Raw genomic sequence first — 18,138 nt, 5'->3', positions numbered from 1 at the left:
CCAGTTAACCTTACTGGAGCTCAGTTACCTAATAAATAAAATTACAGAGGACCTTAACTATAAAAATATTCTATCCACTGCAAAACATCATTAGATTTGCTCTTTTTTTAGTGAGCTAGCCATATGTTTATAATAATATAGTAAAAGCTAATGTTAGTACTGGGAACTTACTCTATATTTAAAACTTTGCATGGATTATCTCTTAGTCATCCCACCAACACTGAGAAATGTACACTCTAAAAATTCATATTTTACCTAGAAAGTTCTGGAAAAGAAAAGGGAAACCTTTCACACAAGACTGAAGCCCAGGAATCATAAAAAGAATTGCTATAGGTTACTATGCCAGTCTTTGGTTGTACTGGTTTTCTCTAGAAACCCTGGCCTTCTCAAATTAGCCTAGAATCCCTATCGAATGTCCTGGGCTCAGGACTCGGAACTCAAATCAGACTAAACCTGAAATTCTTCTAGAACTATCTAATCAGTAGACTTTTGGCAACACACTGTCAGCAGTTATGTGATGTCCTGCTTCTTTTCTCTATGGAAATTCTCAAGCTTCCACTGCAGAGGGTTTACAGCATATACTTCAAACTATGCATTTTATTACAAAATATTTTCTAAAGGCTTTGTTGAAAAATAAAATCCACAGGTATTGGCAAAACTTGTGACTTTCTATGTAATTAGTCAATGGAATTAATGAACTACAATTGTGTTCATTTTCATAGCATTATAGTAATCACAGCGATGCGTGTCTGACGAGTCTTCATGTGGGTACCCAGGGATTATAGCAGAGAGAAGGGTTAATGCTCAGCTTGAGTCACTCCACTGCCTGTTTTTCCCAACCAACTCAGTTTGGGTGTTTACATACCAAAAATGCAAAAAAAGATCTTATTTTTAAGACGTTATGCAATTTTCAAATTTGAAAATAAGTGGTCTAGATCTGTAAAATTCTCAATTCTCTGAGAAAATGATTTAGACTTCTCTTAAACTAAGTTGCAAGATGCAATTACTAAATGGAAACTTAAGCAGAACTTGAGTATCATGTACCTTGTTCTTGCTAATTATTTAACACAGCACCAGAAACATAGTTGCTACTCACTATTCGCTGTTCCAAGGATGGAATGAATGGAGAAATCAACAGAAAAATGTTTTAAGAAAAAAAAATCTAATGAAAACTGTGACCTGAATATATATTCTTATACTATCTTATCACTTTTACTGCCTTATCACTTTAGGCTACCTTGAGCATTCTTCAGCTGCAAATCACATTGTTTCTGTTCCCTGCATTTGTACTGTTCCCTGTACACTTGCACACCCATCATGGTCTCCTCCTGAAAACTGGATCAAACAGATCCCTAGGTCAATTGTTGCTCCCTGTTCCCAAGATTGAAAGTGAAGGCAGCTTCTCATGCACATTTACTACTTCATTTCTACATACATAGAATGAAAGAATAAAAGGAAGGAAGAGAGGGAAGAAGGGAAAACAAGAGAGAAGAGGAGACATGGGAGAGGAGCAGAAAGTAAGAGAAAAATACCATTGTCTTGTCATTTTTTTTTCTCATAAGTAGCAAAGCATTTTACCCCTTTATTGACAAATTGTCTCGAAAAATACTTAACACTTAATAAATGTTGGCTTTTCCTTGAACACAGGAACGATGTAAATTAAAGCTATGTGTTTCCAGAGATTAATTTGGAGTCTGCAAACCTCAACATTTCAGTTTTAAATGATATGCATACAATAATGGAAATTATGCTAAGATGCCAATTATATCATTAAATATTAACTCATTTTACTGATTCCAAGTCTAGATTTTTGTCTTATTCTTGGAACATTAACAGAACTCAGATCCAAACAATCCTTGGAGAGTGGGTATCACACTACAGATTTCATCACTTCTCACCAAAGAGTACAGAAATTCTACTGAACTGTAGTAATTTAGCTATATATTAATTTAAGAAATAAATTAAAAAAGAACATTCATACTTGGACTATTTCAGGCAAATATACTGTGATGTCCTTACTATTTGTTGTTTAGCCTTTTAACAAGTAAGTCCCTACTGAATAACAATATCAACTTATATTTTAAAAAATCAAAGAAAATCTACATATGTAGGTTTAAAATGTACATGAAGACTAGCACAGACCTTGGCTAAAACATCAAAAGATGTTTGATGAGTGCTTAATAAATGCTTTTAAATAAATGATAGCAATCTACTACATTTCCATACCAAAATATTGCCTATACTTTATAATAAACATTTTGAGATGTTTATTTCTAAATTCTTTTATTCTTGACAAAAATAAAAGCAAAGACAACATGACTTCTTACTCTCCAAACTACATTTTATTTACTGTGTCAGCCAATGTCACCTTGTTGATTAGACTTTGGTGTCAACTAGGAGTATTTCTTATTGCCCTGAAAGTAAAATTGTCAGCAAGACTTGTAAAGATCTTCTCAGACACTCTGCTTTTAATCTTCGGTACACAGATGAATAATTGACTACCCCCATCATTACTGTGCTCTGCTTCTGTTTAGGTTGTGGAATTTAGATCAGTACCACTCATCTTAGAGGCTGCCAATCTGCTTTTAGCACTAGCAGATAAGCCCAGCTTAGCTCAATGTTTAAATAATTGATGAATAATTACAAAATATAAAAGCCAGACACACTATAGACTAATTATCATTTAATACACATTCACGTTTATGAATTTCGAGACATGTCAGCAAGGCAATTAAAATAGCAGTTGATTCTTATTCTTCTTTTGGCAATAGGCTTTTCATAATGAAAATTGTAAAATGAGTACATAATTACTAAAATGTTAGAAGCAAAAAAAAGTTTATTTTAAAACTTAGTAATTAAAAACCGTATTGAATGAATCACTAAACTCTGGTATTCATGTTAAAACGCAGCTCAAAAACAGTAGGAATCAACGTTAGTCACTTGTGTCCTCGTAGTACGACAGCAAATCCTACCACATTCCGTATATTACATGAATATAGTTAGCATCCTCATTAATCAGCTTTGCTAAGTTTCAGGAATTCAAATTAACAAATTATAATAATGCCATTATATGTGAGAGGGAGGGCTGGCTGCTATAGCGCTAAAGCAGGGAAGACGCAGATCCCGTTCTAGGGGAACACGGCCTTTGTCAGGTGGAAAAGGATAAAATAATTTATACAAAAATGTTGAGTCCTCAGTAAGAAGAAAGCCATAAATCAAGACCGTAACACATTATGAGATACTGTTTATACACATTCTTCAACCCTCCTAAGCCCCCGGGACTTTGGCGTAGACTAAATAATCATTATTTCTGTCTTATTAAAAAAATGCCCTGATCACATGAAGAGGGTCACCTTCACCTGTCGGAAGAAGGCAGATTCAACTACCTAGTTTGAATCTGGCTAATTAACTTGTGAGAAACTGAGTTCATCAGGAAATTTTATCCTAGAACTATAAGGGCCTCCAAAATTTACTGTTGTAAAAGTATGGCTTTTCTTTGAATTAACAATTTTCAGTTTCATTTTTCTATTTTCATTTGAGCATTTTTTCACTCATCCAAATGGGAAAGGCTGAACCTGATTTTCATGAAATAAATTGAGTTTTTGTGCTTAATATTTTTATGTTTTCCAAGACACGGACTCTATCTCTTAGGTTAATACTTTGAATCAGCTTTAAAATGATTTTTAATATGTGGTTTATTTTTTAATATCCACATGGTTGTCTTTTTTTGATACTGTGGTGAATACTTTTTAGAATGTATAGTTTACTTGTCAGAAATTAATTATAAAAATGTCTTCTTTTACTGATATATAACATGGTATTGATTTAAGATATACAAGATAATGATTTGATATATGTGTGTACTGCAAAATGATTACCGCAGTAAGTTATATAAAACATCACTGAGCCCTACAGTTTAGCTTATTTATTGAATTAAGAACATCAATGGATCAGTTACTAGATTTTATTATTTCAAGTTTTATCAAAAGTTGCCATGATTATACAGGGAGAATTCCTTATTATGTTGTCATCTCACAATCTTCTGGGTAGTGAGGGCTTTTAATAAAACTGTGACTGTCAGAAACAGTACAATGTCAGGGGGCAGCTAACTCCATTTAAATACTATATTGAGGTGTCCTCCATCGGGCAATTAAGTTCTGTCTTTTTCTGATTAGTATTTACATTTCTTCTTGTATTTCCCTCTACTTTACACTGCCTAATCATTTATAGCTTTTCCCCAGTCTCTGCCTCCCCTTTCTTTACGCCCTATATTACACTGTCTATATCAGAATTTCTGGAATCCCTATTTTTATTAGTCCTTCTCTCAACATCTATAACTGCCTTTTCTTTTTCTTTTCCCACACTTCTCCTGTCTGACATCTGTATTTTATATCCATTGTATGTTTGTCAGGGAAAAATATACAAAAGGATAGAATAATAACTCACATTTTCTTGACTTAATCAAAAATGTGATTATCTATTTACCATGTAGGCAGGAGTGGTCAATTTTTTTTACAGTTATATAGTATATTTTCTACTTTAGTTCTTTACATATCAAAATGATCACCAGTGATGGAAACTATGACACAGGTATAAATGCCAGGACTTACCTGAGGTCTTGGGAAGGTTCCGCTCTGATGTGAGGTGTCTCCACAGAGTGCCCGAACACTGCTCCTTCAGTGCCTGAGGGTAACATGAGCCCAGTAGTTAGAACACGCAAATGGATAGACATATTGGTTTTCATTTCTATTTTTATGCATCTTCTATAAATGGGACAACTGAAAACAGAAGTACAGAAAAATAGATCAAGGCAGTGAAGGGCCAAGGAGAGTAAATCTAAATCCTACCATGTTGACCCCTTTTAAGATGATCTTATTTATAAAAGTTCAGATTGCGTGAGAATTTTCACCCTCTGATCACACAACAAAGACCCATTTCCTTCCCTTGTCTTAATTCCCAGGTAAGAGAATTTGAGGGAGGGGTAGGTCACAACACTCAATTCTTTCTACAAACAGCAGAGCAGGAATGGAAATGTGAAGTTATCCATGTGCTTCGATGGAGTATATTATTAATTACTTAAAGACACAGGTCTATAGGGCATTTCGCAATTCTCCCACATACAGCTCCCAACTTTGCTTAGAGTGATCATCAAACTGCAGAGAACAGGGCACCTGACTTTGACCTCTCTGGAATTAAGGCTCAATCTAAAATCATGAACTGCTTGAATTCATTTCATTAGAATGGACTTCATATGGGGCCACAGTTACCTGAAGAGGTCATGCATTCAGGCAGTTGAATGATACTCCATATAAACTTTCATTTATCAAGTTCATTTGATTTTCCAGGTTTACAGAGATTTTTCTAATTTAAGTGAGCAAAATAAAATAATATTCCTTTCCAAAAATGAAATGCAAAAATATTTTTTAAAGATGATGATAACAAAACTTCTTTTTTTCCCTTTGTAATTTTATATAAATCTTTAAGATCATTCCCTTCAGAATAAGCTTTATTTTCTTTTTGTTTAAACTTCTTCAAACATCTTGGTGTAAGAATGTCATGCTTGCTCCCTCAGTGACCTCAACGCTTAGCTCAACAATACAATGTAAATTAAAAAATGCTTAGCTCAATAATACAACGTGAATAAAAAATATAAATTTTATGCCTACAAAATGAAGCTGCTTTTGCTTATCATGAAGAATAATATAAAACATATTCATTCAAAAAGCAATGAAAAAATTGTCACTAGGAAATTAGAGTTAACACGTAAATTCCCTAAAAGTAAGTGTATATATAGTGAAATACACTAGACTCACCAGAAGACTCCTCTGCATAAAACAGCAATGGAGATTCTGATCTTGAATCACAGAGGAAGAGATTTTTTCAAGGTCTATAGAATGATTTCATCTATATTATGGTTCTAAGGGTAAATTTATAAGGTTCTGCTCCAGTAAATTCCTAAGATTACAGATTTCAGTTTATAGTTTATCAGCTGAAAGCTATCCACATTTGTTGACCTCTTACAACAAGAGGGTTTTAGTAGTTGTTGGTTGGCGCTTGTTTGCTTTACTAAAGAGAATCTGTAGGGCGTATACTGTTTATATATTTAACTGTTATCACAAATTGAGAGCAATTATTTAAGGAGTTTGCTGTTTTGATATTTTGTAAAATATTTTATTTCTTTGAGTGGACAGTTCTTAGAAATAGGTCTTTGAAAGTAACGTAACAGTTTTAGATAAAACTCTGATTTTGTGATTGTGGTGGGGGTGGCATTTGAAAAAACATTCCAAGATGTAAATGTTCTTATCTCAGGGAGAGACTCCTTTGACATTTTAAAATAAGTTATTATTTCCAGAAAAGACAGTTATCCATCTGCAAAGTTCAAAAATTAATTTCTACTATTCTGTAATTTTGAAAACTTCCCAGACAAGATACCAGAACTATAACTGAAAACCCCCAGCAATATTTATTTTCAAACACAGAATGGCACACATAGTAACTGAGCACAAAATGTATCAGTGAAAGTGAAAGCAGATTGCTATCAAAAGTTTAACTTTACAATGAGGATGAAAAGCTGACAGAAATCTCAATTCTAAGTATCAACATATAAAATTATTGATGATTGAAAAAATATTCTTGAAGAAATAAATGTATAATCATACCATCCAAGGGGCCAAATTAAAAACTGCATAAAATAACATAAATAATTAACTGCAGAGTTCCAGAGAATAAGAAAACTAATCTTATCCTCTTCCCGTTTGTCCCATAATTAGTCAAAAGGACAACAATTAATAAGCAACAATGATAATCTTAAGAGGAAATCAGTGAGGAAGAATAAAAGCCATCTGAGCCAGATACACACTCTTATAGCATATACACATTTCCTATGAATGGGAAATTTTTACAAAGTTCAGACTGTTGGTAGGGTTATCAGACTTAGCAATTAAAAATATAGGACACCGAATTAATCTTGAATTTCAGTTACACATAAAATCATTTTTTAGTATAACATGCAATATTTGCAGGAGACATACAAAATTCTTTTTGTTGTTTCTCTGAAATTCAAAATTAATTGGGTATAATATATTTTACCTCGTAAATCTAACCATTACTCAACATTTATTTGGTGCCAAAAGTACACATCCTCACTTCATGGGAAAAAAAATGTGTGATGAATTCTCACATCTTAAGTTATAGAAACCACGGAAACCAAAAAGCAAGCAGGATAGAAAAAGGAACAGAACATAGGCATTTATCAAAATGTATATTTAAACTTGATGACTACATAAATATTTGTTGCTTACTGCTGTTGAAAAGAGCTGTTTAAAAGGGTACAATGTCAGTTTTGCTTGATGGTATAGATGCTAAAAGATATTTCAAATAACTTAAAGTGAAGACGGTGTTATAAGACAGAGAAAACACAGACTGCTGACTACTGTAATGGTCAGGAAAAATGAGGCAGGCAAGCTTCAGGATCAAAAGCTGGATCTCATTCTTTCTAGCCTCAAAACCAAAGAATAAGGATGTCATATTCTTTGTTAGAAAGGAAAAAGAATATATATGAATTGTGGTCCTACTTTATATTTGAAAACAGTTTTAGACATAAGCTGGGATGCTACTCTTTACAAATGCCTAATATAAAATACAACCCCTCCCTAAATTAAAAGCATCATTCAAAGTAAATTTACGTATCCTTCCTAGTACGGCTACGTCTACTCTAACGCTATACTCTAAGCTAACTCGTTATCAATTCGCTGACATCCATGTATGTCTTTGGGAAGTCATTTGCTCCAGAACAGGCAGGACAAGAAAAGGAAACCAAAAATACCTGGTATTCCCAGGTTCTTCTCAACTTTACAGTAACTGAAAAAATAAATTCTGTGAAATGTGGCATCTTTCCAGCCACCAGCTGCATGAATTCTACCGCAGTTAATGTCAACTAATATTTTATGGGGTTATTGGCTTTGTGCAGAAGAAACTGTGGTCAGTAATATACACAGAAGCAAAGCAAAAATACCTCTATGCTTCGAAATATTAGTTTTACATACATTATCTCATTTGTTTCCTCACAGGTATTTTTTAATATAAGCAGATAATAGGTGGTTTACAGCTGAAAGATGATGAATCTCTAATCAGAGAAATTAAATACCTTACTGATGAGGCTAGAATTTTGGAGTTCAGGTTTTTTATGAACTTTGAAGTTAGCCAATTTGCAAAGCAATCCCAGTTCCTTCATTTCATTTAAATGACCTTGAACAAGTTATTTAATCTCTCCAAACTTCAATTTCTACAGATACAAATAAAAATAGTAATGTCTTACAATTTGGGTTAGATTTTTCCTAAATAGGATATAAAAGAATCTGGTTGTAGTAAGAATTCAGTATTCCTTAATTCTATCACTTTTCTTTCTGAAAATCCGCCACAGAAAATGTCCACATTGTGTCTGTACAGTTAATGTCCTGACATGGGTCCACTCATTAATATGTGAAATCTCTATACCCCAAAATGCATACCTTTAAGTAACATAGTCTCATGCTGAAGTTTGAAACCTGAAATTTAGACACTGTAAAGAGATTCTTGAATGTTAAATAGTAAATGCATGTTATTAATCAAAACTTTATTCAGTAAATCAAGGAATTCCCTAATGCAGCTGCTGGGGTACCAGATGAGATCTATCAATGCTCAAATAAGCTCTGAGAAGGAAGGTTCTTCTAAAAAACAGTCCAACAAGATTTTACTTTTAATTGAACTTCATCATAATGTTTAAAAAATTGAGGAGACATAAAAACAAAAATGCATAGTAGGCCCTTCAGTAACTAAAATGAGCGGCTATAATTTTTCTGTGTTTTATACTTATCAGTTCTCTGTGAAAGATATACTAGAAATGCATATTTGAATAACTGGCGTAAGTGAAAAAGTCATTAACTCTACCAGGGTTTTAGTTTCCTTTTAAAAATTGAAGTTAGGGAAAGAGTGGTACAGGGTGTTGTTTTTAGAATATTTCTTTTCTCAAAAGTGAAACCTTAGTCATTGAATAGGTAAGAATTCCAACCTCAGAACTTAAGGTGGAGGAGCTTGATCAGCCATTCCACCTCCCATATCTAATCCATGGGATTCTTAGGAGATGTAGTAAAAAAAAAAAAAATTAATTGACATTAGACAGCATTTTTAAATTGCTATACTGGAAGAGGACTTAAGTCCAGGGTCATCTAGGTTTCAGGAGCAAAAATATTCCTATTTCTTCATTATCTTTAGATTTGATCCTGTGCTATTAAATGCATGTAAATTCTTTGGTTAAATAAGTTGAAAGACAATTTATAAATTAGAAATCTTTTTTTATTATTCTGTTTGAGATCAGGGGCCTTTTTCATTTCTGTAGTTCTGTTTCCTAGCACTTTTATAATATAGACATTCATTACTATGTCTGTCTGAAGTGGTTGAACCAGTCAATGTTTTCACTGGTTTAGAAGTAAGATGAAGGACAGCAGCAGAAAGCAGCCCAGGGAGCAGCCGTCCTCGCCAGGGCCTCTATAAGCTGCCGGCAAGGCTTCGAAGGAGGAGGCTGAGGTCTGGCACAGAATGCTCGCTGTTCTGGAGAACCAGAAAGGAGAATAAAATAAAGAGCAAAGCCAGATGGATGGGGGAAGGAAGGAGCGAAGACTGGGGCAGTCTGTGGGAAAGGAAGCTAAAGAGGAGGAGCAACATCTAAATTCTACTGTTATTTGTTTTGATGTTTGCCAGTGAGATCTACTACTACCTTCAGTTTTTCAATAAAATCTACAATGATCATTATAATTTTTGTGATTTTTTTTTTTTTTTTTTTTTTTTTTGGAGAGGGACAAAGAAGGGAATGAATGTCACATCCAGATCAATACGGGACAGAAGAGGTAACAGAAGACAGGAGGCAAGGGAGGTTAAGAGAACATGAGTGTCGGGGAAGGGTATGACTCAGCGATGGAGCGTGTGCTTAGCACGCAAGAGATCTTGGGTTCAATCCTATTACAGTAAATACATAACCTAATTATCCCCCTCCAGAAATAAAATTTAAAAAAAAAGAGAGAACATGAGTATTTATCACTCCTGCCTTCTTCTCATGACAATTAATGGGAATCTTAGGCAGCATTTTAAATTCCTGCACTAGAATAGGGTTGGGGTTCAGGGCAAATTCATCCCGAGTTCAAGGGCCAGAAGGATTATTATTTATTCATCATCTTCAAATTTAAACTTATGCTTCTGAATACTTCCAATTATTTGAAAGTCTTCATGTCTTGCTTTCTTTTTCCTTTATTTCTATCTCTTTCCCCCCAAATCTAAATTGGTAAAGTAGAAGATTAGACAGGGAACAGTTTCATTTCATTCCCAAATCTGCCTCTAATTCATTCTTTGATCTTTGACAAGTATTTAAAGCCCCTGATTGCTATTTGTAAAATTAAGCTCTAAATAACATAATCTCCAAGGTACCTTCAATTTCTAAATGTCACAGTTACATAATTTTTTTTTTCCCAGAAATGTCAAAACCTGTATGCCATACTTCTTATCGTTTTTCCTTAAATACAAGTGGAAATAAGTTTGCTCCTAAAAATCGACAGAAAAATTATTTGGGGAAGGGCTGGAGTTACCACATTGGCAAAAGTAAATTATTAACTGTCATTTCTTTTACTCTATTAAGATAAGGTCCTTTGAATCCTGAAAGCATCATTACCCTTTAAAAGAAAAAAATGTCAACGCAGCTCAACATACAATAAGTCTCCTATTTGTGCTATTTTAATAATCAAAATGGTGTTCCTGCTTCTAGCTGACTGTACGAAATACAATCTATACGTTGTTACACTAATCTTATCAAACCTATTGATATCTCACCTATATAAAAATGTGTAATTATTTTCTTGGATACTGCCTCTGTCCACTATTCAAGACTTCTGCTTGAATGCAGAATCCATTTGCTCAGACTCTTTTCCTCTCCTCATCTACGGACTCTCTTTATTAATGTTTCAGCCTCTCAAGGTAAGTGCAATCTGCTCATTCTCTGAACATACTTAGAGTTCACTACCTGTAAGTCTCATTTGGAAGCAATCATGTCTATTCTGAAATTTTGCATACTAAATTGTGTGCTACTTTCCTTCTAGGCTAAAAAAATTTAAAAATCAAGTATGTTGCTTATATCCTGTTGTATTCTTGTGCACAATATGGTATCACACATGTGAGGTAATTAATAAATATTGGTAAGAATCAGTATTTCAAAGAGTTTTTTTTGAAAGCTTTTTCCTCCCTCTTTTTATTCCACCTAATTTGGTTAATGGTAAAGTCATGTCCTAAAAACTCAAGTCAGAAACTGAGGAAGGATACATAGATGCCTTTTCCTATTCAATTTCTATATTATTTTACTTTTTTCTACAACTTCAGTATTACTTATATTTTCTCTCAAAATTACTCCTCTGTACCACAGCCACCTAAATTTCAGAAATACAAAGCTGACTGTAATTCTCACTTATAATGCTTCTGGGATCCAATTGTCTATGGAAGTCAAGCCCAAATTCCTTAGTAGGACTTACCTCTTAGCAGTTCTCTGCTTTTGATATTCCAGTGACAATAAAACTTCTGCAGATTTTGAAATGTTTATAAACTGTCAAGGGTGCTACTTCTTCCCAGCCCTCAACCTCTCGCCTCTTTGATGGTAATCTCTACTCAGTCTTCAAGATCTGATTCTACGGGATTTTCTCTGAAACATTTTCTGTGTTCTTCCTTCTCTTCTGTCTGCTAAACTTCCCCAGCTCCTTGTGAAAATTACTGTGCCTGGCAGTTATCCCATTGCTTTGCAGTTTACTTATGAGTTCCTTGATCTCAAGGACTTTGTCTTAATAAATTTTGTATGCTTAGTACTGATCTTGGATTCTAATATAGTTAAGGATCAGTAAATGAAAGAAAGAATGGGAATGAAAGTATTAATAAAGGCAAGAATAAATTAAAAACTACTCTGCAGTATTTTATGACTGATATGTAAAACTTGCTAAGTTTCTGTTTCCTAGTGTATTTCTTTGTTTAATACATCAACACAAATCAGGTTATTATATCCTGAGGTGATGATCTGAATTTATTAAAACTGTTATTATCAATCTATCCAATGCTAATTTTTCTAGTAAAGCAGGGAAACAATATTGTTAAACTGTCTCCAGTGGAAATACACACACAAAAAAACACCACCATATTGTTCATTTGAGACTAGAGATTAAGCTGCCAATATTTCTGGAAATAAATTATTTCAAAACCTGTCTTTACTTTTCAGTCACTTTTTTCCAATATTTAAAAAACATATCAAGGCATTTATTCTCAGATGCCAAATCATGTCCTCTCTTCCACTTCTGAAGGTTTTCAGAATATAAAGTGAGATAATGGAAAAGGTACCTGATAATCAGATGGAAAATATATTAGAATAAAATTATTTTCTTCAGGAAGAAATATATTCAAAAATAAAACATTTTATCACTAATAAAGAAAATTAGACAAATATATCATGACTTGAAATAATGCAGATACCTTCTTGCTCATATGTTACAGCCTTCCAGTAGCTTGTATTTTTCTAGTATTTATTTCTATTATTTTTAGGGGGGGAAGAAAGCTTTTCATTTGTTAATTCTTTCCATTCCTTTCATTAAAGCAAAAAATACCTGAAATTCAAAAGTGTGTGTGGAGAAAACAGAAAAGGAAAAAATTATTTTCAAATGTAGTAAAACTTGATGGAAAAAGATACAGAAGTAATCTCTCTTTCAAATTTCCACTTTCATAAAAGAGCACTGGAAGGTCAAGCAGGGCTCTCCTCAGTCACTCCTAGGGTATATATTTTCAGAATGTAGTAAGTAATTCCAAGGTCTGTAATTACTAAGGTTGTCCATTTGCCCTTTACTTCAATAATCACTAAAGGAATGAGAAGCAATACACATTTGAGGCCTTTAAAAAATCTTATATGAAAAAGTGTCACCACCGGCATATCTTTAGCACACATAATAAGATTCTCATCATGAATTTATCAAAAGGTAGCTATATTTAAATTGATTTATCACTACATTGTACACATCTTAACAGAAATTAAAATATAAAAATAAATAACTTGATAACAAATGAACTACCTATACTATTATTGTTAATACTTATTTTTCAAAAGATTTCATAAAAGATTAATTCATAATGAGATTTGGAAAATCAGTAAGACCAGCTCTCTAGGTGATTTATATTTTTACCACATTTAAATGGTCATTGCAAGCTTTGAGACACTTGATCTAATAGCATAGTTTGTTTTGAGGTTTGGACATTTTACCTAAATACAGATAGCATAGCTAATACTAGTTTTCCTTCTTTAAGGTCATATTCATTCTTATAGATGCACATTTTCTGTACAACCTTTTCCTTTATAAATTCTATCACTGCTTAATCCACATACAATTTAAGCTTTTCTGATCCTTGAGGAAATTCATTTATCTAAAAATCTACTGTCAGTGGTACCATAAACTCAGGTTCTTTGGGGAAAGAAAGTGCATATCCTAGTCCTGCCTTTTTGTCTTATTTTATTCTTTACTCTGCTTAGACTGCTTTCTGGAGAGAAGTAAGATGGGCTTTCTACTGCTGGTAGTCACAGGCAGGAAGACTGTGTTTCCAGCTGACACACCGTGCTGATCATTACAAGTGGAATGACAAGGATCCCAGTGGCACTTTTATTTCCCAATGATTTTTTCCCCCGGGAATCGTGATACATTGCCATTAAAGCACATTCTATGGAGAACAGAAATCCATAGACAAGTTTGTCCAGAAGAGATGGTAACCAACTGTCTTTAGGGGCTTCGGGTATTACATGTGTTTATGGATTTAGAGGCCCATCTCAGAGATACTGAGGGTTTGGTTCCAAAGCACGGCAAGAAAGCAAATAAATGCAAGAAAGGGAATCACACAAATGTTCTGGTTTCCCAGTGCATATGAAAGTTATGTTTACACTGTACTGTAGTCTATGAAGTGTGCACAACGGCATTCTGTCTAAGAAACAATGTACATACCATAAAGCCCAGCTGGGAAACAGCCAGGAAGAAAGCACTTGCTAATGACAAAACAAATTCCTTCATTCTTTTGTTTCTGGAATTTTTTTTTTAACCTCTTGTTCCAAATTGCTCCTGTGAATGTTGTGTTATCATCTGCCATGTAATTCATTGTGTACCAATTAGGAAACAAAGACAGCTCCATTTATTTGTGTTTGTTTTCTACCCACAAGAGGTTTGGTAGCATTACTTTTAATTAGTCTAAAGAAATGGTAGGTTTTCACCAGAACTAACCTCGTTTTCCTCCAAAATGAACTTTCTTTGGTAAGAATACTCATCACATTCCCAGCTGTGATTGCCAGGAACACCTTACTTTTATCTTTAGAACAATTCTAAGCAGAGTAAGCCATTAAAGCTTCACCCAAATCATAACCAGTCTAAGTATCGATAGGCAAGTCCAGGGGTCTTCAAAACTTGTGTGCTGTTACGTCACCCTGTGTTTCATGCGGGTGGTGTGCTTATGTGCCACACAAGCCTCTTCAAAGATGGTGGCTCACTTAGCTGCAAGAGTAATGTTTCAGCATTACTCTTAGCATTAGAATTTTTGATATAAAGACACCTGTGCTGGTAAATCTGGAGTAATACACAACAGAACAATCTAGATTTGAGATTTTACATTTCTGGTATCAACTGATATACTCAGCAAATATTTCACCATTGACTGTTTAAGCAGAGAGGCAATAGTTTCAACACAAAATGTTCATTTATTTTCTAGAAAGCGTAAGTTGTGGCATAAACATACACGTCTGTAAGTGTGCCTGTGTGTGTGCATGTAGATTATATATAGCATCTCACTGGGGAAAGCCAGACACAGATGCTTTTGTTTTTGAGTCCTGACAATATCGCCAAATACAATTCTGATCCAATAGAAACTTCTAGAGAATTGGAAAAGGAGAAAGATGATGATCCAATATATCAATATTTGGGGTAAATCCAGACAAGGGATATACAAGATATGAAATTAAAGGTTCACACCAAATATAGATACCAAAATCCTAAAGCCTCTGAAACCAACCATGCTGAAACCAACAATAAATTAAGAAATACCATTTCTTTAGGAGTTATCACAGGAATATAAACTTGGTTTAACAGCAGAAAATTAATCAAAATATCAATTATTTATTGATGAAGAACATTATGTGTCCATATCAAAAGATACAGAAATCATTCAAAAAGTTCAACATTCTTTCATGATTAACAACAACAATGATCACGTTTAAGAAAAATAGGAATGTAAGTGAACTTCCTTCCACCGATAAGAAACATCTACGATAAAACCTAAAGCATCCTGAAAGTGGTGGCATGTTAAAACATTTCATTTAAGAAAAAGAGTACAAAGGTACAATGTGGTTTTACCTTTTGGTTAGATTGACCACTTCAACTCTCTGCTATAGGTCTTGTCTTACCACATGGTAATAAGAGAAGGAAAATGCAGATATATAAAAAAGATGTTGTTTGAGGGAAAAAGTAACAAAATCTTCATGCTTCATATACCTGTATATATAATATGGTTTTCTACATAGAAAATCTAAAAGAACTTGCAGAAAATTTAATAAAATTAATAATTGCTTTGACTTAAAATTTAATAAAAGTTATGTGAACTTTTTATAGAATAAATTATTAACTTTAATCAAAAGGCATTAAAGCAATTTTAAATATAAGGAGAGTATAATGTGATCATAAAAAGATCTCAACCTAAAGTTGTTAATTTTCCCCAAAACCTTGAACAGATTTAATGCAATCTCAGATAATCAACACTTTTTTCATGGAAGTTGACAAGCTGGGGCTAAATTTAATATACATAGAAGAGTAATGGGGCAAGAACAGCAAGACAATTCTGAATTCCTAGCCCCCCAATCCAAAAGCCAAGTGGCCAAATTTTCCCTAACAAATAAAAATACTTATTGTGAAGTTCTGCTTACTAAGTCAGTGTGGCTGCGGTAGAGATGGAGAAATAGATCAATGGAGCAGGAGAGACTTCAGAAACAGACCAACAGATTTGTATCTATATGAAAACTTGATTTATAATAGTTACTATTGAATATAAGTGGGGAAACAAGTAACTATTCAATAAATGATGCTACAATAATTGTTTACATGGGAAAATCAAAATATACTTACTGCCAAATGCAAAAATCAATTTCAGCTGTATTAAAAACATGATGTGTAAATTATAAAATGTGTAGAAGACAATATTGGAGGGTATCTTTTTGACTTCAGATTAGAGAATTCTAATTCAGATTAGAGAACTTGAATTTAGATAAGAGAACTCAGATTTGTAATACAGTAAAGGGAAATACGACGAGTTTGATACACTAGAATCAAGAGTCTCTGCCCAACAAAGGATACCGTAAGAAATTGAAAGGCAAAACTTGACCTTGGAGGAGATATTTGTAACACTTATAACTGACAGAGCGATTTCCAAATATACAAAAACTAACACAACATTGTAAGTCAAAAACACTTCAATTAAAAAAAACTCTTGAAAGTAACAAAAACAAAGAAACCAATAGAAAATAACTAAGAACTTGAAGAGAAATTGAATAAATCATTTAAAGTCCAATGTACAAAATGTACGCAATTCTTAAGTGGTAGCAGTATCTCAGTTAGATGTTATCTTAAATAGAAATGTTTTGTTATCTCTTTTAGAGATAAAATGACTTTTTAAGTTAATGTCTAAAGATAAATCAGACTGTCTTAAGAGGTTATGAGAGTTCTGTCATTAAATGTTGAAACGGAGAATGACCACCTTACAAAGGTATAAAAAATTCAAATGTGGTGGGAAGTTTGGAGTAATTAAAATCTTAGATAAGTTTTAAAGTGAGATCCCATGAGGTTTATTTCACCTGCCATGTAGTAAAGGAGGGATGAGAAAGTAGGTTGGCTCCTGAAAGCTTACTCTGATCCACTTGTCCTAAGGTCCAGAATAACCAGGATAATTATCAATAATTACCAACTAATAATTCATTTGATTTCTCAGCCATAAACTTAAAGGAGGCCATGCAATGAAACTTGTATCCACCAATATTGAATAAGTTTTGTGTTTGTATTTGGACAAAGGAGTGATGTTATAAAATTTGTGTGTAAATAAGAAGCTGAGTCTATAAATGAGTAATTTACTTGATAGAGATTGGCACCTTCTATATTGTGAATAAGTGATCTTTAAACATCTTTCTTTTCAATTTTTTATTCATATCACGAGGTTACTAGCTCATGCCCAGACCTGTGATCAAAACGAGTATATTTTAATTTCTGAAGGAAATGGGCAACCTGTCTTACAGCTGACTTTGGCCACAGCTGTGGATGGAGATCAGCTCCAGGCACCTTGGGCTCAGGTGCAGTACGTCCCACCTCCAGCACGTGCTGCGAGTCTCTCTGCTTCTTGGAGCCCCAGGAAGCAGAGCACAAGCAGCATCCAAGATCACCCCGAAATGCTGTGCCAGGGAATTAACACCCCTGAGGCTCCCTTTCAACAATGGGGAGAAGAGCTGATGAATAATGCACCAGCCTTCTGTCTTTCAGTTGCACAATTATGAGCGGGATTTTGGAAATTTTTTTTCCAGTTTGGCCACATTTGGAAGGAGACATTACTTTGCTCTAATTTCAAGTCATTTGTATACTGTTCTCTCCAACAAAATATTACTGATCCTTAGGTTAACCTTGTAGGATATCAGAAACTAACAGATGAAGAAACTGGTAACACTATTATGACAATAACAACTACTAACAATACTGACAATCATGGCAACAGGTACTGAACACTCAGCTCACCTGTCATGTACTAAGCACTGAACAAATATTAAGTCAGGTAACATCACCATTTTACAGTCGAAGAATTGAAGGCAAAGGGAGGCTAAATAACTGGCCCAAACGCATACAGCATTCAGATGACGTAGCGTTAGAAAAAGTACAAACCAACGATGACAAAAGTCAGACTAACCAATATGCTCATTCCTAGTTTGGTGGGTTTCCCCCCCAAATTCTGAATTTAAGAAAGTAGGAAACGTGTACTTATTCTTCCTGTCTTTGGGAAACACATAAAAATATATGTTTGATGAAA

General features: G+C 33.8%; 1 protein-coding gene across 1 annotated transcript in view; it reads right to left on the bottom strand.

Annotated features, from left to right (window-relative positions):
• The window catches only part of SGCZ (sarcoglycan zeta), a 40,916-nt gene that overhangs the window by 9,487 nt on the left and 13,291 nt on the right, over positions 1-18,138 (bottom strand). Inside the window, exon 3 of the mRNA XM_074353780.1 lies at positions 4,611-4,683. Coding sequence (XP_074209881.1) covers positions 4,611-4,683 — 73 coding nt within the window. The remainder of the gene's footprint in view (positions 1-4,610; positions 4,684-18,138) is intronic.

Source organism: Camelus bactrianus, chromosome 26, assembly GCF_048773025.1.
Source record: "Camelus bactrianus isolate YW-2024 breed Bactrian camel chromosome 26, ASM4877302v1, whole genome shotgun sequence".
Lineage (NCBI taxonomy): Eukaryota > Metazoa > Chordata > Mammalia > Artiodactyla > Camelidae > Camelus > Camelus bactrianus.
Note: the sequence above shows the minus strand (reverse complement) of the source record. Positions and strands in the feature narration are given on the sequence as shown.